General features: G+C 33.2%; 1 protein-coding gene across 2 annotated transcripts in view; it reads right to left on the minus strand.

Moving 5' to 3' along the window:
* The window catches only part of LOC103314558 (uncharacterized protein), a 33,533-nt gene extending 7,129 nt beyond the window's left edge, over nt 1–26,404 (minus strand). The window contains exons 1-2 of one of the 2 annotated variants that reach the window (XR_010336438.1): nt 23,080–26,404; nt 15,094–15,253 (exon numbers count right to left, since the gene is read on the minus strand). Coding sequence is in view for 1 of the 2 variants with exons in the window: in XM_008200942.3 (XP_008199164.1) it covers nt 15,196–15,253; nt 23,080–26,231 (3,210 nt within the window). In the remaining variant the exon portion in view is untranslated. Of the gene's footprint in view, nt 1–4,344; nt 15,254–23,079 lie in introns of those variants that run through there. The other variant, XM_008200942.3, reaches the window with a different exon arrangement.
* Between the last annotated feature and the right edge of the window lie 321 nt (nt 26,405–26,725).

The raw sequence follows: 26,725 nt of genomic DNA on the forward strand, positions 1-26,725 counted from the left end.
TTCGCTATAAACGGTAAATTAAATAAAAAGTGTCTTTTTAGCAGTTATTTTATCTTTTTGTCATTATTCCTATATTTATAATTTTTGTGAAAATTTTAGTCGCCGAATAAATTAGGCACCAACAAATATTTTAAACAAATAGTGTGATCTCTGAGCTAGTTTTTCAAAATCTATTAAAATTAGCAAAAACAGCCAGTCTTCCCATAAAAAATCTTAAAAAGGTAAAAAATTTGCATCTGCTTTGGTAAATATATAACCGCGCGTATTTCATTCCCTAAAATGTCACCGCCTACTAGTCATGTAATCTTTCAAATAAAGTACTTAAAAGACGCAAACCTACTTAATTTTTGACAATTTTTTAGACGCCAAAGTGTAGGTTGTGCCGCCTCTTCAAAATTTGTAATTTTCGTTTTCATTTTTTTAAGCGAAAACCGATAGAGCTAGACTGAGGTAAAAGTTTTTAAGTAGGACATTCTTCAAGCACTTATTTACAAGGATACCAAATCTGCCATTGTATTTTTCAAGGCGTTCATGATATTAAAGTAACAATACTCAAATTTGGTTTGTCTTATGGACATATTCGATACTTGTATTTTTAAAAAGTCCTTTTGTTTCTGATTACAACGATGTATCACATAATATAATGGTATCTTACATGCTGATTAAAATTGAGAAAAAAGTGTTTTTGCTAGAAGTGCATTGGATAAAACGCCAAAAATTTTGTTTAACTAAATTTTGACAGTTCTATTAAATAAATATGTGGGCAAAATTTTTATAACCTTGTCTTGTTTTGTTTTGCGAAGAATAAACTTCTAGCTTATCCTTTCATTTAGTTTTTAGGTATTTAACTTCCAAAATCTGGTTTGTTTAAAAACAAACTTGTTGGCGTTTTTTCCAAAGCACCCTTCGCAAAATTGTTTTTTCCTCCATTTTGATCAGTATGTAAGAGATAATCAGATCATGTGATACATTGTTATAATCAAGAATAAACACACTTTTTGAAAGTACAAACAGCGAATATGAAGTCCATAAGAAAAACCAAAGTTGAGAATTGTAACTCTGACATCAACACCGCCTTGGAAAATGCGATGATAGATTTAGATTCTTAAAAAAAGTGCCTCAAGAACGCCCTAGATAAAAGCGTCTAGTTCTTTTAGTTATTGCGTGAAAAATTAAAAACAAAAATAAAATTTTTTTTTCAATAATTCAAAAACTGAAAATGATAACTGTTCTCCAAAAAATGTGCAACTTTGCTCTAATTTACCAGACCTCACATCTCTTATAATAACACTACATGAGATCCTCATGGTGGAGCTCGAAATACAGACACCCTGTATATACTATACTTAATTAAATCGAAGCTTCCAATGATTTGTGGCAAATGGTAGATTTATCGTATGCAAGGGAGACAGATAAGTTTGAATTAAATTACACTGAGTTGGAAATCGCTTAATTAATTTATTACATCTTTTTTTACTTTACAGTACATAAATTATGCTGTTATTACACGTAAAAACTTAATAAACCTCACGCGATTATTATTCTTAAAAACGTTTTGACTAGCTGACGAGTCCAGTTTTCAGTTTATCGATTAAACCATCACAGGTAGTTATTAAAAATTGATTCCATTACGTACGCTTCTTTTTTTCATTAATTGAGGTAATTTATCTCATTGAAAGTACAAGCAATCAAGTGAAAAACATTCCACCGATCTAATGTAGTAATTTAAGTAGAAATCACGTCGATATCGAAATAATCCTTTGTAAATAGCACGTCTAAAAGGAAATTAAATTCACAACATTAAAACCGTCTAAACGCGCAAGTAGTAAAGTTAATTACAAGTTATAATAAAATAGTTATTAGACATTGACGTTGCAGGCTACACTCGTAAAAGCCTTATTAACACGTATGCTGAACATGTTACGAACAATCGTCGGAGCAATAATAAAACCTAAACCATTTTTCCAGTTTAGCCCCACTTCGACGAATTATTAAAAAAGTCATTTATGAGTTTGCAGGTTCAATCATCAGCGTTTACATCCCTCGTCAGCCACGTTTAATTAAATTGCAAAAACGGCACAGAGGCACGAAGTCGCTGTAATATGAGGCGATGTTAATAAGTTTTATTATAGAGTTATTATTAAGAAAATTGGGCACTCAAATCAATTTTGTATTTGCAGTTAGAAATATCAACTTTTTCTACTTCGGTTTCGTACTGAGGTCATTACGATACGCGATTTGCGTATCGTAATATCCAATGGAGTGCTATAATAATTACACTAAAAAGCAGGGTAATTTAGTTGGATAATGTTGACAACATAGTTTTTTGACAATTATCCGAGAGAACTGTCAGTGTCAATCATCACGTGTTTCAAGTGCATCATTTAATCAAATTAATCAAATACGAACCTTTATGGACACCAGCCCTGATATGCGGCCCTTCCGAACACCTTTCGAGTAATGTAAACATAACTTCAAAAGCCAGTGCAAGTAAGTAATTTGAGATCTCATTATCCTTCGGCCAATTTTCAAATTCCACGTATTTGCCACAAAAGCCCGTATTTATTAAGGGATACATTGCAAAACGTCTTGGACACTTTCAGAATACATGTGCACGAATAAACTAATGACAGTCCAAATTATTAATTTCATTTCATTGTCTGCGCGCAAATGTTGTCAACTGCCACAAAATTCTCAAAATTTCGAAATTAATTTTCTTGGTACAAAAAGTGAAAAGTAGAAAAAATACTGTATGATATCTCGTCTATAGGGCATTTTGTCGCACTTACTCTATTATGGCTAAATCCGTGCGTGCGACAAAATGCGTCTTATAAAACTCAGAAAATAAAAAACATAAAATACTATTACAAAACCACATTAATTAAAATTTTCTATTGCTGGGAATGTCGGGAATTAAATCGCGCCACAAAAACCATAAATTTGCGGAACGTTTTCCCTACATTTGCTTTTATGAGCAACTTGATATTATAAAATATATGATACCTGCAACTTTGTTATCAAGCTGTGGGTACGTTTTACTTAAAGTCAATAATATGTATCTAGATCCAACCACGTATTTCAGTCTAGACGCATAAGTTAGAAAATCTACAGTTCATGAACTTCCTGCTATACTCTCATAATACATTATTTATGTTTTAGCTTAATTTTTGTAGAATAGCAGATAATGGCTCATAATGACTTGTTTCCAACAGTTTTGAAAATTTCACATTTCCAAATGATCTCAAATTGTGTGAACAAGAGTCCTGCACTAAGTATAGAGCGCTTATAAGGGTAAAATTATATTATTTGAGCCTTGTAATGTAAGGAAGAGAAAGCAATCTTTGTCACCTACAAGAGGTATGGTTTGTATTATGCAGGATCAAAGTAAAAGGACCGCTTGTACTATTATTGTGGTATTAAGTTTCAAGACGTGACATTGAGAGTGGGATACAGCTTGTTTGAATAATCAACGTTAGTGGTTCTGACAATAAAAGCACATTGATGCCAAAAGCCGATGCCTTTGCACCGATACAACTCTCACTTTCAAAAGCATTTATGTAAATATTACGGTTTTCACACTTTTCTTGAATTGAATGGAAAAGCGGCTTGACTTTATACAGCATTTCTAAATCCCAAAAAGATTAAAACCAATCACGACTCCCTCTTGACGTTACAAAAGGGGTTTGCTGTTTTGCTTTATGCTGGTTATTGTCTGTAAAGTGTTGACTTTGTACTCTTGCTTAGTCTAAAGCAAGAATAAAGCCGTAAAATTCATGCTCGAGGCAAGAACCTCTTGATTATAAATACACGATTTTCGCCAAAATACTAAAATTCAAGCAGCAGAAGGGAAATGTTATTATACGGTGCAATTTTTTTATTATGATCTACAGTCGTTCTGAATCTTAATTTTTTTGATTCATTGCAACTTAATTTGTCAATGTATTTTACGACAAAATTTTTAGACTGCAGTTTACTTTCCATCTCATCAAAATTATTGTTACTATAAAGTAACAACTGAAACAAATAATTTATGTTGTTTGCATTCGCACTATGGGCATTTTTACATTCATTATGATTTATTCTCCTGTAAAATGTTAGGGGAGTTTGGCTTTCAATGCCCGCCATTACAGTAATTGCTTTAATCCATTATTGACTTTGTCGTTTATGAAGTGTTCGGGGCAACTCCCTATAACAAAGATGAATGTTTACAAAACGACACCTTCGTCCGAAAAACTGGTTATGGACGTATTAATGCGTTTTTAAATTGCAAATAAAGATGAAATCGAGCGATAAGGGGAGAATAATGGATCAGAAATCAGTTCAGGTTGCAATGAAATTCGTGTGGAAGTTTTAAATCATTTTATTATCCGCTAGTTTATGTATAAGCTACATTCTAAAACTATAATAATTGTTCTTTGGTTTGAAACAAAAACTCATTACAAAAATCAATAAATAATACTTAATTGTACATATTTTAATAATTACAACAACTATAGTATCGCTATTAAGCGTTCAAACACCATATTTTTCTTCTACAAACAAATTTCACAACGTGGTATTTATTGTCTACACTTTTAATACTTTTTTAAAGTAAAATCAATTATACAAAATAATTTTTTACGATATGTTTGTATACATCCAAGAGATGTGTCTCACAGATAGTTGTTTTTTAACGTTGATAAAATAAAATGAAATGTAATACTGCAACTTCAAAAAAATAAAATATGTACAGAAAAAATATCAACAAAGCATTGCGCTAACGACTCTCCTGAAATTATTTAGGACCTAAGTTATTAGTGTTACAAAAGCAAAAATAAGATATTTCTTAAATGGCAAACAATTAGACTCGTCTTTTACAGTTATTTTTTAGAAACAATATTTTTCCAATTCTTTATTAAACTTTAAAATTTGGTAAACATTTTTCTTTAAGTTTCAGTTATAACAATTATATAAAAAAGTCAGATGAAAATTTGGAGAGGGCTACCAATTTCTTTATCTACTTTTTACTTAAGACTAATTTTCATTTACTTTATAAAATGTTTCGATCAAAGTCGCTTCAGGATATGCAAAGCATACAATATATATTTTTCTTGTAACTATGAAAATTATTTTATGTACAAAAGTCGAAGACTAAATTTTTACATGAATTTGTGATCTTTATATAAATATATTGCTAGACCTAATTCTCTTAATCAAAATTGTGAAAACGAATATGGAAAAGTTACACTGAAACGCTATGTGAAATATTACAAACCAAAAAAATATTGCACGTAAGTCTAATAATCAAACACATAACAGATGAACTCGCAACGCAAAATCAAACTCAATATTACATAAAACATACACTTAAATTTATTAACAACATTTACATAACATTACATCAAACATAACATTAGTTCAGACATTTATATACTTTTATATACATAATATAAATACAAGATACAATATTTTTACATTCAGGAACATTTCTTAATAATTGTAATAAGCGTGGAATGTTGTATATAGTATATCAATAATGTCGAGACAAATCCCATTAATGTCAACAGAAGCCACCAACAAATCGCTAATTAATCTCATTTAGTCAACTAATTCACACCGAAATCAACTAAACGAAAATTACCATAAATTATTCCAACAAGAAGTGTTAATTTCTTGTCCTCATAGCTGTCTTCCTTTTCAAGAATACCGCCGCACTTTTCCTACTTTAACTCAGCTTGAATATAATTGCGAGACGAAAACCTAACTACGTAACGTATTACTTGTTACCGAAATGTAAATCATATGTAAAACATTTATCAGCTGCTAATTGGTTAACTGTAAAATTGGGTGATTACTCGTCGCCGCTACCTATTTTACCAGAATTGCTACTTTAGATACATACATACAAGAAATTTAAAATTTGCCATTGAATAAGTTACGGCAACGCAGATGGTGAATGGAAGTTCTATCACTAGTTTTTGACTTGACTCGGGATCATAATATATCGATATAAAATTAAAATGACATCAATTTTGATAAAACTGTAACGTAAAACTTGCTTGGATTATCCGAAACCGCTCAGGAAACACAATTTTCTTCATCATACATCATACCTAATGTTTTTGTGACTATAATAAAGATGCATTATAATGCGGTTTCATCATTAGAAAACAGATGCAAAACTAAAGCCCAGTACATCTAATATTATTGAACACTCTACCAAAATATTTCTATTTTTTAAAAAGATGCCGTTTATATTAGGTGTATTTGTTTTCACGTTTCTAAAATTTTCAATACACTGCGCTTCAATCTCCTTACAGTATACAGGCTGATTCAAAAGTGTTGGATAAATCCTCGCCGTTCAATTAAGCATAAAAATAATTAATAAATATAGCATAAAATTTTATATATACTTTTTTTAATTTGTTTTCCGTAGCAACGGTTCTTAATTGTTGTTCCTTTGTGTACAGAGATGTCAAATCAAATTTATGAGTTTGCTAAATTTTATTTGTAGGTAATAAAAAACATGATCTAAAGTTCCAAAAACTTTACCTAAAAATTTAAATTTGAAGAGTTGGGATATCTTGTAAAAAAAGACAAGTTTTTGTCATAAGAACTTTTAACTCAGTTTGATGTCTTTTATCACTGTTGAATCACCCTGTGTATCATATTTCATAGGCGAAAATCGATTTATCTTATAGCATGCAAAGGGGGATTGTGTATTTAATTTACTGATTTTAAAGATGGCATCTATTTTATACTCCTAGCATTGTTCAGTTAGTAAAAATTTGATTTAAAACAGAAAAAATGGGTTAAAATGTACAGCGTGCTTCGTACAATTTGTCCACGCTTGCGCACCCAAATAGGACGCTACACATTAAAACATATTTAATTATTGCATTTTTGGAAACCCTTGACAGTAATCTTCAAAATAATAGTTGTTTCAGTATTTATCATAATTTTGTTTTCAGAAACAATTATTTTGTATTCTGTGAAAACCACTGATTAACAAAATCGTTGCAATCTTGCAATTTATAAAAAGACTGGACAAACTAGAGAAACTAGTCAATTTATTGAAATTTCAAATTGAGTTCGTTTAGAAATATGTATTGTTGATTAGTATTATGCATACAGGATGTTCCGTCTAAACCCCACATTAGAAGTATTGAAAGTTCAAATGAAGATATTTATCTGAAAGTTGGTACTCAGTTATAATGCGTTGAGTTCTATTCAATGAAAGTTTTCAAGATGGCAGCACTTCCGGTTATACCGGAAGTCGCTATTAACATTCTTATTTTAAATGGAAACCTATGTTTTTCATTGCGTTTTTGGATTAGTTGACTTATTTTAAAGGAGTTTTTATCAGCTTTCCCTAAACCTAAGACTAACTGTTTTTGAGATGTTTAGGATTTTTTTGAAAATTTTTGGATTTGCACTTGTCACTTAAAAAATCGGTAACTCGCTTAGTTTAGAGATTTCGAAATCATATTTGGAAAATTAAAAAAGAAGGCCTATATCTGTTCTTCAGTGTGTTCAAAATTGAAAATGAAGTTAATAAACTCAAAAATTTTAAGGTTAAGTTTGGACAATTTCCTAATGGGTGTTCCAATGTCTATTTTACTATGTAGATGGAGAAGAATTTTGTTCTGCATCGATCTGTATTAGTATTCCCTATACTTATCTGTGGTAAGTTTCAAGTTATGTTCTTTTTTTTGTCATTCTAGGAATTTTCTTACTAACCATAGCTATTTTTGCATACTCATAAAAACATTTCCGATTAAATTAAGCGATGTTCAAAATTGTGTTATCCATCCCCTAAAAACAAAATAGATTAATTTAATGTTGGTTTACAAAACTTTAATTTCTCACATAGAGTTTATACGGAACAACCTGTATATTATTCGGTCTCGGAAAATTACATAAAACACCCTGTGTAAATTAAGTAAAAACGTCCAAATGGACATTGCCCTTACAAATAAAAACTCAATGAATACGTAGGTATTGTTGCAGAGTACAAATTTAGTTATACAAGTGGCTAAGAATTTTGTTAATATTTTCAGGTTGTCACTGTAGAAACACTGTAATTTCTGATTTGCTATAAAATCTTAATGGGTTTGGTGTCGCTTTGAGTGATCTTTTTAGTCATCATAGCGAAAACTCTAACTGGCAATAACTCGAGATTAATTTGTTTTAATGATTGCAGCACTCGTTTTCCGATTTAACGTCAGTGTTCGGTTGACTAACTCCCGCTAATTATTTTGGTTAGTTTACATTTGCCATAACAGTATATAAATGTTTATACAATTAATGTTCAAACATTTACATTACCATTTGAGCATAATTCCGACCGCTTTCAGCCTGTTAAAGTCATTAACGGCCATCAACGTCTTAAAAATTCCAGGACTGATTGCAATGGGAGTACGAATTTGGATTAATAGAGCGTCTTGTATGCCGACAATCTAGGCCGCGTATACAGAATTAGTGAAAATAGAGTTCATGGAGTGTTTTGACCCGCTCTCTGTACACAGCTGTGTATGTGTTCGAACAGAAAGTGCGAAAATATTAATTAAAATGTAGGTTACGTTTGAATTAATTGAAATTGTTCGACGCAAATGATTTCTTTTTGCATGGTCTGAGAGATATTTGTACCGTTTAGAGCACTTTATGGCTTTGAAACCGACTTTCGATCGCGACGTGTATTCGCCATTAACTTAATCTATTTAACATCGAAGATTCTTATGAGAGCGACGAATAACGAGCTTTGAGGACGAAGCTCTTTATACCAATTTCCACTAAGCGTCTTTTCCTCATTTTTACGCTAATCGGATATAGTACACGTTGTGACCCACATTCAGAGCTTTTACATTTAGTGCTTGCAATATTTTGCCTATTTGAGGCTTTGGTAAAAAAAAACATTTTTAAGCTAATCTCTTTTCCATAATTTAGCCTACGTTTTCCACAAATTCCATAACCTTCAAGTCCAACAACCAACAATCGTTCTTCTCGTGTTAAAGCGAACAATACCTCGCTTGAAAATCCTTTTATGGGGTTATTGACTGGTGTAACACGTCAGGTGTCAAATTGTGAATTGTTTCCAGCGTTTATCGATGGATTTACCACAATCACGTAAACTAAGAAAATGCACGTGTGTGTTAATCACATCCTGTCAAGATTGTTAATTAAACAGATTGCACCTCTTCGAGAAAAGTAACATTTTGTGTGCCAATTTTCCGCCAGAATAAAATCCATCAATTACTCTTTTATAATTTAATTTCGATGCAAATCTGGGATTGTGGGTGGTTGTCATGATTTGAAATAATTACAGCACGGATTTATTTTCTTTAATCCTATTAAATTTTGATTCAATCAGGGCAAAGCGGATCACAATCACGGAAGAGGTTCTGTTATTCCAATCAGAAAATTTTCCCAAAAGTTGAGTAACGTGCTTGTAAATTATAGGTGCGGTTGGTTATAAAAAAATTCATCGCTGATCTAATTATGGTTGTAAAGTATGAATACAGGCAGTGAGAGAGAGGAGTCTGCGGTCCGCTTCGGTTTGAGTAAATTTTGGCTTTCTTTTAACATTTTTTGCAAACTCACGTACAGGATATTTCGATATGGTTAGAGGTTTTAAAGATGAATTGTTAAGAAAGGAAAAAAAGAGATAATGATGCAACAACCAGTTTTGAACATTAAAAACTTCCGAGTCAAGAAAACTATACTTTGACGTTAAGTACCTAATTAGATGCAGAATTTTATATACTCTAGCACTGACAATTTCTGTACCTTGGCTGTTTGTGTTGTGATTCAGTGTATCATACAGGGTGTTCCGTCCAAACCCCACATTAAAAGTATTGAAAGTTCTAAAACAGATATTTATCTGAAAGTTGGTACTCGGTTATAATACATTGAGTTGTGCTCAATGAAAATATTTTCAAGATGGCAGCACTTCCGGTTATACTGGAAGTCGCTATTAACTTTCTTATTTTAAATGGAAAGCTGTTTTTTACTGCGTTTTTGGATTAGTTGTGTTATTTTAAGGGAGTTTTTATGAGCTTTCTCTATACCTAAGTATAACCGTTTTTGAGATATTTAGGATTTTTTGAAAATTTTTGGATTTGCACCTATCACTTAAAAAATCAGTAACTCTCTTAGTTTTAGAGATTTCGGTATCATATTTAGAGAATTAAAAAAGAAGGGCTATATCTGTTCTTCAGTGTGTTCAAAATTAAAAATGAAAATAGTAAACCCAAAAATTTTGCGGTTAAGTTTGGACAATTTCAAGTACCCATAACTTTTTTTTTCAAATGGGATGTCCCAATTTTTATTTTACTAGATGGAGGAGAATTTTGTTTTGCATTGATCTCTATTAGCATTCCCTATACCTACCTGTAATAATTTTCAAGTTATGTGTTTTTTTTTGTCATTGTAGAAAATTTCTTACTAACCATATCTACTTTTGCATAGTTTGTCATAAAAATATTTCTGATTAAATGATAAATTTTGTTCAAAATTGTTTTATCCATCCCCTAAAAACAAAATAAATTCATTAAATGTTGGTTTAAAAAACTTTAATTTCTCACATTTTGTCATTCGTTTTCATGGCCAAGTATGAGAATAGACCTATGGCTAATGAATTTCTCAATCCCAACAAAAAGTTATTTAACTTGAAATATTAAACAAAACTGTAGAGAACTTTAATACAGATCGATGCAGAATTAAATTATCTACGATTTAATGAAATAAAACTTTTGGCATTTGTTTGAAAAAAATAAGTTATGGGTGCTTAAAGTTCTGCCAACTTAACTTTAAAAATTTGAAGTTGGTTATTCTTTTTTAGAAATTTGAAAACGCCAAAAGAAAGATCTAGGCTTCCTCTTTCAAATGAGCTGAAAAATATTACCAAATTTTTTAAAATGACAGAGTTATCGATTTTTGAACTGGAAGGTGCAGATCCAAAAAAATTTTTAAAACCATAAATATTTCGAAAACGCATTAAAAATATAGCTTTCCATTTAAAATAAAAAAGTTGTTAGCGACTTCCGGTATAACCGGAAAATATTTTCATTGAGCAGGACCTAAAAGATTATGGTTGTACGCAAATTCTCAGATGACTATCATTATCCCAATACTTTAATAATGTGGGGCTTAGACGGAACAGCCGAACTAAAAAATCAGATTTAATTATAATAATATTAGATTTTAGAATAGATAAAAACAGATCAATCATCATAAAGCGAGAATGTACGAGTGAGTAACTAAACACTTGTCCTCGTTTTTTAAGTACCACCCAACAATTGCCACCAAATCCCATTAATTATACGAAGAAAGTACAGTTTACTGACACAATGGAACAATTCGTTTAGGTTGTAAAATATTAGTAGAATGCCTTTTTAACATTTTTATTACAAACAGATCGATAACATTAATTATAGTTGACATATTATCCAATTTAGAATCAAGATCTAATCTATCGCAGCAATCAATTTGTGTATTTATGTCACTCAAAAAACTGTCGTAGTTGAAGTTATTGTTAAATATTAATGTCGCTGTTATTTTTGTTCATTAACAGTTACTTGCCCTACTTTTTTTTAAATTTACACACCCTGACATATCCACACCCTACACAAGACTTATTTATGCAATTACTATAATTATGACAATTAGCACCGGCGTCCTGTAAACATTTGTTAGGACAAAGGTGAATAAAATTCCAGCGATCGTATCGCTGTAATTATTATCATTACCAGAAATTTTCAAGCGTTGAGTTCGATCGAAAGAATTGCCTTCGCCAACATTATTTTTTATTTCCACGGGTGCGTGTAATGAACAATCGCTGTTTTTGAAGCAAAATTTGAGCGATTTGTGTACATAATTTGATAAGGTACGCCGTTCTTCTAATCAATTCATCAAGCTTGGACGACTTCATGTTGCCAGATTTGCATAAAGAAATTTGCTGTTCGATCAACGTCGCCCCGTTTTCCGGCTTTTCGTGATAAAGGAATAATTTGTCAAAAATCACATCAACAAGCCGCATTCTCAATTTAAAAAAAGGCCAACGAACAAAAAACACGTTTTTCTCCGGAAGTTAGGTACTTTCATATTTTTGTTTCACTCTTCAGTTAATTTGTGTTAATCTTCATTTTTCCATATCCAAATATTTTTCAAATTTTTATTTGTATACTCAATGTCATAAAAATTGCAACACCAAGAAAGAATTAGAATTTTCTGACGAAACTTGGCACAAATGGTCGACTATTAGCGAGCAATAAATGATTAAAATTTGAAGAATTTTTATCAAGTGGTAAGGTAGTTTTTAACACTTAAATTCTTTTACCAGCAAGTGTTATTCTTACAATTTTTCGCTTTTCTGACTAACTTTTCTTGTATTTTTTTTTTAAATTCGTTTAGGTTTAAGTGTTCTAAAAGCGCCATTAGGCCTGGAGACAACAAAACCAAAGTTACTAACAATTTAAGCAGTTTTAAAAGAGGCATGATTTTTGGATTACAAATTGGGGTTTTTCAATTTGAGAAATTATTAGTCGTTTGGATAGAAATCGAAGTATCATTAAGCAGTGTTACCAGTTATAGACTGGAGAAGGCCCAGGGTATCGCGAAAGAAAAGCATTCCTTAAAAAAAAACAAATGAAGTCCAAAATGGTCGAGTATGGCTATATAATTACAAAACAAATTTTTGTCCAATGGGTAGATTTAAAGGTCGTCTTTTATCACGTCAGACTGTTTACCATCGAAATTTGTCATTTGGACTGTTTCCTGTTGGATTTACTTGGTATGGGAAGAATGGGCAAAAACACATATCTAAACCTGATCCATCAAACCTTTATTTCGAAATACAACGTGTTTCCACCATAATGTGGTCAATGTATACAGTGCACATTCTCACCTGAGGATGACCACTTTATGGATGAAACCCGTTGTCTGTCCAAATAAAAGTTTTGGTGTGTCAGGTTTTAGCTCATTCCTCGCATACCTAGGAAATCCAACAAAAAGCAGTCCAAATGACTTAATTCTATAGTAAACAGTCAGAAGTGAAGTACGACGACCTTCGAACTCAACCATTGGTCAGAAATTTTTCTTGTACTTGAATTATTGTCATAATCCGAAGATGACCATTTTGGACATCATTTGTTTTTTCTTAAGTCTGCTTCCTCCTCTATTTTGTGCTGAAACTCTAATCAATGACATCGCATAATGGTACTTGGATGACTCTTCAAACAAATAGCAATTTCTCTAAATGAATAAACTTCTATTTGTAGCCCAAAATTTATGCTTCTTTAAAATTTGTTTAACTGTTGGTAATTTCTGTTTTGTCGAACTCTAAACATATTTTCGTTTTCATAACACTTAAAACTAAACGAAATTAAAACAAAAACACTTAAAAAATTGTTAGGATCGCCAAAAATTGGAAAAATAACACTTGATTAAAAACGTTCAAGTTTTAATCATCTAATACCTGCTAATAGTCTAACATTTTTGCTAAGTTTCATTAAAACATTTCTATTCCTTCTTGGTGCAATTTTTATGACACTGAGTATATTTGCTTAGTTTTGACGTGGAACTAAAGACGAATTTTACAGTAAAGTAGGATCTTGGAGAAAATCCCCCAGTGATGAACCAATAAGAATCTCATTCGGTTTAGTTTAAATTTAAAGTGTAATTTACATACACTGCTAAACCAACATTCTTTAATTTAATTAATGTACCCATTTTGAATGGGACACAAACAATAACTTCTTTTTTATGTATGGTTGAATAAAAATGTTACGTACATGGGTAGGCCCAATAAGAAAATACAATAGATCATATTTCATTTTCTTTAATGGGGGTTTACGCTGTCTTAAATTGTCACTCTTTAACATATGGTTTTATTCATCTTCCCACTTTCTCCTCAATGAATATTTCACGGAGGTAAATTCAATCAAAGAAGGTAAATAGAGTACCTTTACACTTTCTAAATATACTGTAAAAATATAAATATTGAAAAATATTCAAGGTGCGTTTTTGAATCGTTTTCTAAAGCACCTGATCGTGAAAATGGTTTGCGGTAAAATTGGCGTTTTGAATTGTCGAAAGAAGTCCCAAGTGCTCCATTGACACGGTGAACCCTCCGAATTGGAGCAAACAGCGAAACCACAACACTCCGGAATTTTCGTGGTGAATAAAGACGAGTTCATTAAAACATTTATCGAGCCCTGCGAACGCACTTTCCTGCTGAAACAGTCAGCGAGACATCGACCGAGTAAAATCAATACCGCAGCCATGCAGAGTTTGAAACGGATGGAAGCTAGCAGGGTCATGAGTTCACCTCGACTGAAAGCGGAGGTTCTAAATTTAAACGAACGTTGCAACCATTCAATTTACTGCTTGCTTCCCTTTATGCACAAAAAAGCAACTATTTCAAATGCTAATTTGTTATTAACACTTCACTAGATGTTTATTTTCGAAACACCGTTGTCTTCACAAATGCTTAGCAGGAAGTCGATGCTAATAGAAAACGTACATTCAGTGGGCGGCTTACTATTCACCTCCAAGGAGCTGGATTTGTCACATACCATCAACTGAATAATTCGGTTTGGGGACTTTAGACACGAGCCCAGGTAGAGAACAAAAAATTACGAGCTTTCATGCCAATCGAATAAAAAAAATTAGACAAATTGGAAACAACAAGTTTTCTTATCAGTCATGGGGGTACCAAATGTTCAAGCGTGAACTAATTATACACCAACTAATTCTAAAGTGGTGACAATCAATTGAAGAATCAGATGCGGGCGTTTCAGTCATTTTGAAAATATTACAGCGGTAAATTGTCTCCGAGAAATTGACGGTCCTATTAATAAGTTCGATTTCGCCTAGATTTCGAATAGGTAGCACCCTTTTACCTCGCATCTGAAATGTAAATGTCGCGGCGTTCGAAAATTGTATGTAAATGCAAAGTACTAAAACTACAAATTCTAATCATCAATGAAGATGAATTATTAATCACACGTACGTTGATTTAGGTGCGAATGGATCGTTATTGTTTTTTGAGTAAACGTCTAGCAATTTGTTGGCTCACATCACGGTAAAGTAAATAAAAAAGAGATTGAAACAAACCTATTTGGAAAAATAGTCAAAGTCGAACCCTGTGAAGGCAGCATCGTTATTGACGCTTTGGTACGAAGATGACCTCCATGTTGGTGGAGGTTGAAGCCGATGTTATTCTCCGGTTGCGGTCACGGTTGTCCAATTCCAAGGGCTGTGGTAACCCTTCTGACTGCAAAGAAAAACAATTTGTTATTAAAACGTAAACTTGCTCAAACTAAAAGTTTCCACGCTGTAATTACAACGGCAAAATTACTGCCGAAAGTCACATTAAAGTAATGGCCAAAGCTAACCGCACGTTATATTAAATGCGACATCTTATAACAAGTTCGTGCCGCTCCCACAAGAACAACTTTAAAATGATAACAGCAGATAGCGATAACTTAAACTCAACAAGAGAAAGGGAACTTGACTGATGCAATACAAATGAATTTTCATAATTCCTGAACGTTTAGTGTTGGAAAAGGCAGAGAGCAATTATTTTGTCATAAACGATTAAAAATACAAATAATAATAATGCATGTTCACTAGTAATAATCATTATTATGAGCCAAGGGAGAAAAATAATTTTTGTAGCTAAGCTGAATTACATCGTGATTATACACAAGATGAGCCAGCGGATTCGAAGTTGTTAAATTGTTGTTAACATTCAAAAATTTTACAAATTTCAGGTAAATAATTAAATGAGTAATTTTGAAACGGAAAGCTCGATTTTGCCATCTAAATCAAGAAAAAAGTAAGTAATTTTGATATTAATGAACTAGTGTATAATGGGGTCCAGTATTCAACTCAAACAGGATCACATGAATGATATAGATAAGTCCAGCATACTACCAAAGGCATTAATATATGAAAATGTAAAATGTAAATTTTTTAAATACCTGCCTACACTGAAAAAATCATTGTAAAATTACATCATTGCCATATCCATTATAAGTATTTAACAGAAAGCTTTATGTTACAAAATTAGTACACAGTAAGTAGTCTCATACATTTAAAAAGTAGGTATCTTTTATTATGTGAAATTACATTTTTCATTTAACAATATATAAAAAAGGTAAGAAGGTTGAAAATTGTTTTTAGTGTGTTTTTCCACGTTTTGTAAGAAAATAAGTTTTTTTTATATTAGCTGTTTCGAAATTATAAAAACGCGAACGTCGCATTTTAATGAATTATTTTTTTTAATAAGATTGATAAAATTGTAAAATACTTATTAGTGATTAGATCTCTCATTTAAACTATAAATTTCATTAGCAATTTTTTTGAAGTGCATTAATAATTTATATCAGCTAGTTTTGAGAAAAAAAGCGACGTTGGCGTTTTTATAGTTTTGAAACAGCTAATAAGTTAGTATACTGTTACAATAATTCTATTAAAAAGAATTGAAATTGAAATTGAAAACTGTTAGTTTAATTATCTTCCTAGTGAATGTAAAAAAACGAGAAAATATTAAGTACTTGAATTGAATAATAGACAAAATGTTATATTTAATAAAAATAATAGGTTATTAAAAAAATCAATCTATAGTGCATTGGTAAGTATGCAATGTTATTATATAGATACATATGCGTCTATTAGGTATGAGGAGTATCTTTGATAAATCTTAATGGCGGAACTATATTTTACATAAAAATAATTTTTTCGACGTTAAATTGGTTCATAAATGTAGAGGTTAAACTAAATAAGTCCGGACGTCCGGACCTTCAGTTTTAAAATTATTTATGTCAAGTGAGTTGAAATAAATATCAAACAATTGTAAAACCAAATGTCTGGAGACTTCTTCAATTTAACCTTTGGGAACATTTAGTCTATATAAAACACTTACGATATTTATAGAGTGAATTGTATCGAATTGTACAGCAAATGACATTAATTTTTACAGAATTAAATCAGTACCTATGAATTACATAGTTTTTATACTTTGCGTTTATAATACGTTTATTAACGTCTTTCAATAGGAATCGTTTATGGCTCATTAAAGTACAGTGTATTTACTTTAATTTATTTACTTTAACGTACACTGTACTTTAATTAATTTAGGGATATTTAGTTTTCAAGAGTTGCATTCAGGTACGATCGATTTAATCATCATTTATTTTTTATTTATTATTTATTACCGTTACCAACTGATACAAAATTCCCTAGACGTCAAAAAAATGTTGTTCATTAAAATAGGAAAAAAGTAGAAAAAATAGCATAAAATATTCGTTTTATAAAAGTTGATTCTTAATATACTATTATGTAACATTACATAAAATTGAAGTTTTACATAACGGTATGTAATTTTACAGTATCTAACGTAGGCTGTGACGTAGGTAACAAAAAACCAACGTAAAATTATGTGTTTTTACGTAAATATTTTTTACTCTGTAATATCTTACAGTACAAGGCCTCTTTACGCTACAATAATAACAATTTAATTTTTTTAATTAATTTATTCTTTGACATTAATTCACAAAATAGGTGTTCCAAAACTATGTAAACACCAACGTTGCATTTTCCCTCAAAATTACTTTTTATACATTATTTTTGTAATTTGCCGCCATTTTGAGGCACCTTAAAGCACGCAATGTCATCAAGTGTGATATCATAATAGTCATTATTTGACGCAACATTTTACGAAAATTTTTAGGTTGGCAAGAAGCAAATTCGGGACCGTATTTTTGCTAATTTCACAAATTTCAGGGGGCGTTCATGCAAGATTATCTTTATTATCAAATAACCATCCATACTCTTTTTGACAAAATTTGGATAAATCAAAAATTTTAAATCATTTTTTCACTTTCAAAACTGCGACATTACCAACCGTCACAAAAATCCCTAAATCGACTAAAATAACTATGTTTGTTTTCGTTTTTGAAATTGAATTCGTGCTTCAAGACTGGTCTTATGAAACTTGTTTTTTAATATACTATTATGCACTTAAAAAAAATTAATAGCTACTATAATTTATAGTTTCATTAAAAAATTTAATTATTAATAACTATTTTACATTTTTATCAACCTTATTTAAAAAATAATTTAGTAAAATGCGACGATGACGTTTACATAGTTTTCAAACAGCTAATAACATGATGGGATGATTAATTCGTGGCCTCACATAGAAAACAATAATTTAGCCAAACATTTTTTTTAACTTTTCACTATAATCCGTTTCTAGTTATACAGAGTCGCTAAAAAGTATGGATACAGTTAAATATTTTCAGAACGGTTTAACAGAAAACCTTGAAATGGGGGAAACAGTTAAAAGTGTTTAAATTCAACTAAGAGCTTTTTTAAATTTTTATCGTCATTTATTTTGAAAATTCAAGGCTAACTTGATTTTTTTTAAATGGCACGAAGGGTCAAATTTAATCATTTTTTAAAAGAGCATTTTTTTCTGAATTCAATGATGTAACATGATATCCACCTTTACTTTTATTAAAATGTAAAAAAATAAAAATTCAAAAATTTTCTGAAATAGTAAAAACTAAGTTAGCTTTGAAAATACTGTTATTAACGATATCCGTCATTTGTATATTAGCCAAAAATTAAACTTGGGTGCAATAATTATTTTAATAATGGTACATTTAGTTAAAATTGATTAAAAATCAAGTATTCCGTGTTTAAAATTTCTTAATTAAATCGTGTTCTTTTTCAGTTAAAAGTGTTATGTTAACAATTATTTTTAACTTTTACTTATTTTTTGGATAATGAGCTAACGATAGATAAAGACAACATTTCCAAGGCTAATAAAATTTTACATTTTTCAAAATTTTCGATTTTTTCAAGTTTCAATTAAACATATATTATACCATAGAACTCAGAAAAAAATGCTCTTCTCAAAAATATTAAATTTTACCCTTATTGCTATTTAAAAAAAATCAAGTTAACCTTGTATTGGAAAAACAATATAAATAGAAATTTAATAAACATCTGAAACGATACAATTTATATACTCTTAAGCATATACCAAATTTTAATAGGTTTTGATGAATAGTTTTTATAATATTTAACTGTATCCATACTTTTTAGCGACCCTGTATAGGTACACTTGGTCAATCGGTGTTCCCAAAGTCTTTATCCCATCCTTGTGAACCGATTCTTATAACTCTATAAAAGCTTTACATTACGAAAAGGTGGTACTACATGAAAACACAAAAATTAATTTAAAAACAATTTTACAAGAGGCCACAAATTAATCATCCTACCCTTATGACTTATAAGATATTCGAAATGATGTTTTATTAAACTAACTTGTCTTTACAGCCGGCATCCGGTAAGGGGTATTTTATACCACAGACAGCAAAATTTTAAATAATGATACCGATTTTTTAGAGCTGCTACTGAAACGGTACGTAAATTTCAGTAAGAGATTCACTGATAAAAAATAGTGACCGCCACTTTTTTACATAATTCCTGATAAAAATCCATAATGTTTTTTTATTTTTCCTTTTTAATACTACAAATTGCATTTACGCCTCGCCAGGACATGCAATAATGTTGAAAATGGATATATCGATTCAATTATTTCCCATGACATGACTTTTAGTTGCAAGCTTATTTGCACTCGACAACACAGCTTACAAAAAATACATCAAAGGCACAGAACAATGTTGGAAAAAAGCACAATAACGTGCCCCGTCCTTTGAACATTCCACTTTGTGCGTCGAAATGAATTGCAGCCATCGCATTATTCCTCAACGATTAAGGATTGTCGTCCGCAGATTATAATTTTCCGGTGAAAAAACTGTCTTGCATTCACTCAACATATGCTCGTGTCGTTTATTTTGTGCCGGACTGTACGTCGGAAAAATTAAAATTTATTAAGTGGATGTAGTCAAGGGCACAATTCATCCGTTCGTCTCATTTGTGATTAAATTAGTTTAAGCATCTTATTAAAAATTAGTGGTGGTATTAAGCTGATTGATTGGCCATAAAAAATGTCATTAGGAGATGTTCGTTACGTTAAGTTTTATAATTAAAGACGAATTGTAGGTAATAATTCAATTCGCTGATTTCAGAAACTATTACTTTAATTAAAGGAACCAGCAGCGCGAAGAATTTTGTCCTCTTGTGTATTGTAAAACACTGGCTGTAATAAATTTTGTATTGTCTGTTTTAAAGGTATCTGCAATATCTTTGTAATTTTAATGATATAGGTACTTAATTGCGAAATACACATTATCTCTTAACACATTGACTGTACTAAATGTAAATGCCGCTATTAAAAAATATTAACTAGCTATAAATTATAATCTCACATTTATGAAAATGCTTAAATCTAAGTTTTGTATACCTAGGTGTCCAAGGAAATAATTTTCAATCACATAGGTATAAATAAAGATAAGTAAAATTGTTTCTTATGTGACATCGTGAGAAAATTTCTTATTTTCTTAGAAACAACAACTTAGGTAGTACTTATCAACGTTAAATATTAAAAATTGGGACATACAAAAAATCTGAATTGTCACTGAAGATAAGAAATTTTGAACCTGAAAAGTCTTTGTAAATATTGACATTTTAATAAACTGAACATTAACTTAATGTGATAGAGAAGTACTTTTTATAACTAGACTTAGTAAAAAATTAATTTACGCAATAATGATTTTTTGAAAAATCATACTGCATAAGTTTTATACTGATAATGAGAAAAACTGTTTTTGAAAAATATAAGTGAATACTAGCATTTAACAATTTACAACCGCGCCTGTTAAAGAGGTTTTAACAGTTTGGACAGTTAATTAAAATTTTAGTTGCCATTTTACTTGAACCAATAAATTTCTTATCGCTTCAGGCATTCGCCATTTTTAGCAAGAAATCCATTTTATTTACGATGGAGTTTCCATAATTTATGACTTTAATCAATATTCTATTTGAGAAGCTAGAAGTGTATGCAATTAACAATCACTTAGGAAATATCCAATTAAGTCAAACTAAGCCAAGCGTGACATTTCTATGATTTTTTTAATTTATTTTATAGAATTTTCATTCTTCAGACACATGTATTTCGTTTAGGTAGTCGTACATCATGCATTTCCCAATTAGTGCTAAACTTTGGTTATGTTTACGGAAGTTTTTTTACTCCAGCTGTACATAATAACAATAATTACCCTGGAATAACAATAATCTGAAACGCCTGAAGGTGAATGATCGTGTTTACCAACACTGAACAGCTATTTCAGTATTTATGCTCTGAATTGTTTCAAGGTTGTTACTTTAGCACGTAAAATGTAAATTGTATACCTACATGAAATCGAAGAAACCAATCATTTGTTGTTTCATAATTCATAAGCGTTTTTACTCCGTTACCTACTGAACAACGATCATAAAATTCATTATCAGTTAGTTCATCAATTCATTATCATTATTAGTTAGTGATGAAAACTCAGTCTCCTCAGTATCCTTTTATCTTAAAAGTTGTATACCATTGTACCATTGCTTATCTTTATAATTAATCAATGATTGTCTTATATTTAACAGGCACATCTTTTAAACAAAAAAAAAGAAAAGTATTGCAAGAAAGTGATTGTAGTAAATCAAAATCCTCTGACAGATAATGGCGTAACGGTTAGATGTGGAATAAATGTTCTGTACGATTTTTTACAATAAATAAATTGTACAAATATGTAAGTAAATTCAAAATTTAAAACCTGACCACAAAATGACAACAACGCATTTCCCTAGGTCCCTATGCAATTCTATTAATTCCAATGACAAATCTAATGCCAAGAAAACCAGCCAATTAATAGTTATTTAGTAAACTAGTTTGGTAATGAAGGTGATTAATAACGAAACGGTTTAAAGCACGAACGAGCGATAGCGAGTTTATTAATCGCCCATTAACAAACGAGTTTGTACAATATTTTTTCCTTGACCGTAAACTCTTTTTTTGTGACAAAATTAGAAATTAATTACAAATCAAAACCAATTTCATCTTTTTCATCGCATCGACAAAGATTAACCTTATAATAATATCATTATAAATAACCAAAAATAAGTATCGATTATTAAAATGTATGGTGTTAGTCGTGATTGTTTTTTTTATTTGTATAACTATAACTTGTATAACTGGTTGTTTATATCAAATTATCATCAAAACGTCAAAATCCCAAAAACAGTTGCTTTATGAAAGAGTGTATTAATGACGTTTACTAATACCTACCTCTTTTTTTAAATAAAATAATTCATTAATATCGAAATTAATAAATGGGCAACGAAAAATGAAATAGATAATTATGGAAAGTAACACTTTATGCTACGTAAATAAAAGACACTATGTCCATTTCCAAAGTTTGCAAAAAGCACTATAAATTTGGATTTGTAAATCAATAATAATAAAAATAGTATAAAAAACCTCGTTTTATAAGAACTTAAAGCACTCATTTTTTAAAATATTTTTTTTGAAACTTAAATACGTGCTTCGCGACTGGTTGAAAAAAGCTTCAATCAAATGCTAAAATATGGTAGATAAGATGTAATTTTATGAACACAATACTTTTTATTTTACGAAAGAAGTTCAAAATTTACTTTCTGCTGTGCTTTATGGTAATAATAAATACCTAACTTTTAAGCAATTTTCACCTCCTCCACAGCTAATAAGTGTTTATTTTAACCCGAAAGCGTGTCCTGATCCACTTGGATTTTTTGAATTTGAAAACCTGTGTAAATTGAAATGATTGAACCATTTTGAACATGCAATCTCACTTAATCGTCGAAAGCTTTCATTTCAACAGACTTCCACTTTTGCTTTACATTCCCCGATAAAATCACAATAGAAATGCAAATTTGAAATGTTAAAACGTATTTACCACATAAATTTAAATAATGCAATATGATAATCGAGATAAGCATGAAAGCTATTAATATGATTACGCTGCATTTTCAAACTAGATGTTTTAAATGTCAAGAAGTCATAACAACACCGCACAATAACACAAATAATAATTGCGATATTTTCATGGGTAATTAGTCGATCAATTAAGAGTAATTGAAAAATTGATAATATGAGGGACTTACTTCCCGAAGAGCGGATGCCAGAGATGCTTGTGTGCGTCTTGCATTTCTTCAACGCTGGCCGTCGTGCTGCCAACTTCGGGGACGTCGTCATACTTTAACAACTTGGAAGCGTTCGCCGGATCGATCAGATGCTGTTTAACCTTCAGTTTACTCGCCGGTGCCGTTGAACCAGAAAGATCAATAGGCTGTGTGTGATGTTTGGAGAAGTCAGCAGAAGACCTTTCCTTCTGATACATATTGGCAAACGACTTGCACGAAACTTTCTGTTTGTGTTCCTGCTTCTTGTCGTCGCTTCTATGTTGATAGAAATTCGGAAAGTTGGCTTTTGATTCGAACTTTTGCTTGTGCAAATACGAATGCGAGGGCACCTTCTGTTGGTTTACTAGGTTTTTTTGTCCGAAGATGGGGTAGTGTGGTATCTGCAAGTTCTGTTTACTTGATTGGTACGAACTGGGGATGTTCAAGAACGAGTTCTGGAACGGCGCGTTGTTTCCTGGTGGATAGAAGTTGTTGGGGAGAGTTTTGTTTGATGGCTTGGGGTTTCCTAAGTGAGGTTTCGCTGATGCAGCGAAGTTTAGCTTGTCCAGGTAATCCCTGAACGAATTTTTCGGGTTCATTCCCTCAAAGGGGATTTTAGGTCGTAGCATATTGACTTGCATCATGGCTTCTTGCCACATGGACATTTCCAGCGAGTTGTAGTTCATCTGGGGTTGTTGCATGGGGAAATTCACCGGAGGTGGAAATCTGTTCGCGCCAATCAAATGATTCAAATCCGGGACTTGGCCAGGATACATAGGAAGTGAATTCGACAACATCTTCATCACTTCCGGGTTGTTTCCAAACGACATCGCCTCCAATTGGTTGAGATACGGCAACCAAATCATCTGATTGAAAGCTGCTGTTGTTGCCGCGTCGATGTCGCTGGCAAGTTCGTTGAAAGCACTCTTAGGCTGAGATTCCTGCACTGTATTCAATAACTTGTTCACAGATTCATCCAAACTCTTCTTCTTTGGCTGGGTTTCCTTGACTTCCGGAATTTTCTCAAGCTTTTTACTGGTGACTTTTTCCGTATTTTTCTCACTCGTGCTTTTTAAATCTTTGAGATTTAGCGATTGGTTTTGTTTAAGTATTATCGTTTCCAATTGTTGCAAAGTAATGACCAAAATATCCGGATCCTGCAAAAGATGGGGAAACGCCAAAGCTTCCGGAAGTCTTAATTCTGGTCTTTGCTTCAGTAATCTCGGAATCTCGCGACCTGGGTTCGAAATAATCTGACTCAATCTCTCCTTAGGTACCAGCATTGGATCAGGAACATTTAAATTCGTGTCGTAGAGTATCTGTCTTAACTGTGTTAAAGGATCAGGCCCTGAATCAGTCTTTAACAACTCGAGTAATCTTGGGGTTTCCGGGGCACTCGTTTTTTCGGTTGTTTTACTCTCTTCGGCTTTAGCCAGTTCGATTTCTAACAGATTCTTCAAGGTAATATCGTCAGCTTTGAATTTTTTACTCGGCGGTTCCGATTCCTCTGTCCTGTTTTTAACTTCTTCGGAACACGTGACAGTCGGACTTGCTGATTTCCGACATTTTCCCAAATCAAGTGGTTCTTTTTGTTTGATTATGGTCACTTCTGAATTGAGGGCGATCTTTTGTGATGACGTTGTTAGCAGTGATTCGAGGAATACTGATTTATTCTTGCAATTGGCACTGGTGGAGACAATGTCTGGGGAGGGTGGCACTGCTGGGATTCCGCTCGGTTGGGGTGACTGAATAGCTTCGGAATTCTGTGAGGGTGGTCGAGGTGTTGACGATCGAACTGGGGATGAATTCTTTGGGACTGTCAAATCGGTGGGTTGCTCGTTATTGCATTCATTGCTGTTGTCGTATTTTGGTTTCAGGGATAAGTCTGTCGGTTCGTCTTCGGTTGGAGTTGACGATTCGACGATGTCTTCAGATGGTTGCGGTTCTTCTGGAGGTTTGGATGAAGGCTGTTTGTGTTCAGATTTGGTTTCTTCGAGAAAATTTTCTAATTCTTCAGGTACAGATTTGTAGTTATTTTCATTGATATCACTCGAAAAGCATTCCGCTTGTTGGATGTTGTCAATTTTGGTTTCATAGTTTGAAAGTGCTTCAGCGATCTCGGGACATTCTGGACTCCGAAGAGATTGCTCTAATCTGGTGAGGATGTCGTCCATCGCTAAATTATTGTCGTCGTCTTCTGTGTAGTCGCACTCTTCTGTTTTGGGTTGGTCGTCAAAGTCCTGTTTCGGTGGTGTTTTCGAACAGGATTCGATAATGTTGTTGATGAAGTCTTTTTGTTCGTCGATGTCATGGCTGATGTTGTCTTTGTTCCATTCTCCAGATTGCATATGTTGGTTGAACTCAAATTCGGCGACGGCGAGAAGATTATCCAAGGGGCTGACGTCACATATTTTATCACTGCACTTTTCCGGAGCGTGCGCACTGTCATTTGTAGTGTTTACAGTCGGGGGGCTCGGACACTTATTGGGGACGTGAATTTTGTGGGACGGCAGATGGGACTCGACGTTGACCGGAGAGCTCCAGGTGGGCGAGGGCGGTCGATCGTCGTCGGGGAAGTCGTCCACCTGCACGGCGGCGGACCGCCTTCGGACCTTCTTGCGCGACTTGCGCCTATGGTGGTGGCGGCTAGCCTCCTTCAGAGCGGGCGCGAGGGTCTCGGTGCGGGGAATGGCCCTCCAGCCCTGGGCCGTCTTGGTCAGAAGGATGCGGTTTCGCTTGTCGTAGTCCTCGCATTTCACGTCCACGATGCGGGTGTCTTCCTGCCGGACCCACACGAAGATGGGGTTGACTCGCGGCGGCCTCTCCGGCGACGATGGCGGCGTCGAGGCGTGGGGGCTGTGCTTGCTGCGCGACCGAGTGCTGGCGGTTCGGCGGTGCTCGCGGCGTCTGTCTGATTTACGGCGGGACCTCGCTTTCCGGGACTGCGGCGGCTGTGGGGCGGCGCTGGGGCCACGTGACTGCGCCGTATCGATCAGCTCGCAAGCTTGGCGCCCCGGCCGCCGCGAGCGCTGCTCGCCCATAACCTCGCAAGGGGCGCACTCCCGGCGCGCCCGGGGGCTCTTCAGCAGCGCGATGGGGATGAGGTCGGGCACGGGGGGCAAAGCCCCGCTCATCTCATCCACCCCGCGCGATCACCTCCGCGCCCCCATGGCTCGACGCGTCCGCACCATCGTCACGAACTAACCTCAAAACTGGCACTATTTCGCGGAATCAACACACACAACACACTTCGCTTTGGACTCGAACTAAACACGGCAAGTGTTCTTACGCCACTACGAGAATCTGACGACGACGACGACCGAACCAACGCACGAACTCACTCGGATAGAGGTCTGTGACGTCAACCAACTTAGGGGTTTAGAAATTTGCTTAGAGTTTGTTGGCCCGGAGGCGGAGCGAAGAGGCAGGAGCACGCCTACGACGCTGACCTAGTGCGCAGAGAACTAACACCACCCGTACTAACGCGCCTCTAGTGACGGTGAACGTTATCATCGCTTAAGAAATGTAACCTTGACTGCTACATCGCGGTTGGCCAAACACTTGAGGGGGTGTAACTAGAAGGACTAAAGATATTCACGAGTCTTTTAACTGCATTCCAAAGACGAGT

The sequence above is a fragment of the Tribolium castaneum genome, chromosome 1 (assembly GCF_031307605.1).
Source record: "Tribolium castaneum strain GA2 chromosome 1, icTriCast1.1, whole genome shotgun sequence".
NCBI classification, from domain to species: domain Eukaryota; kingdom Metazoa; phylum Arthropoda; class Insecta; order Coleoptera; family Tenebrionidae; genus Tribolium; species Tribolium castaneum.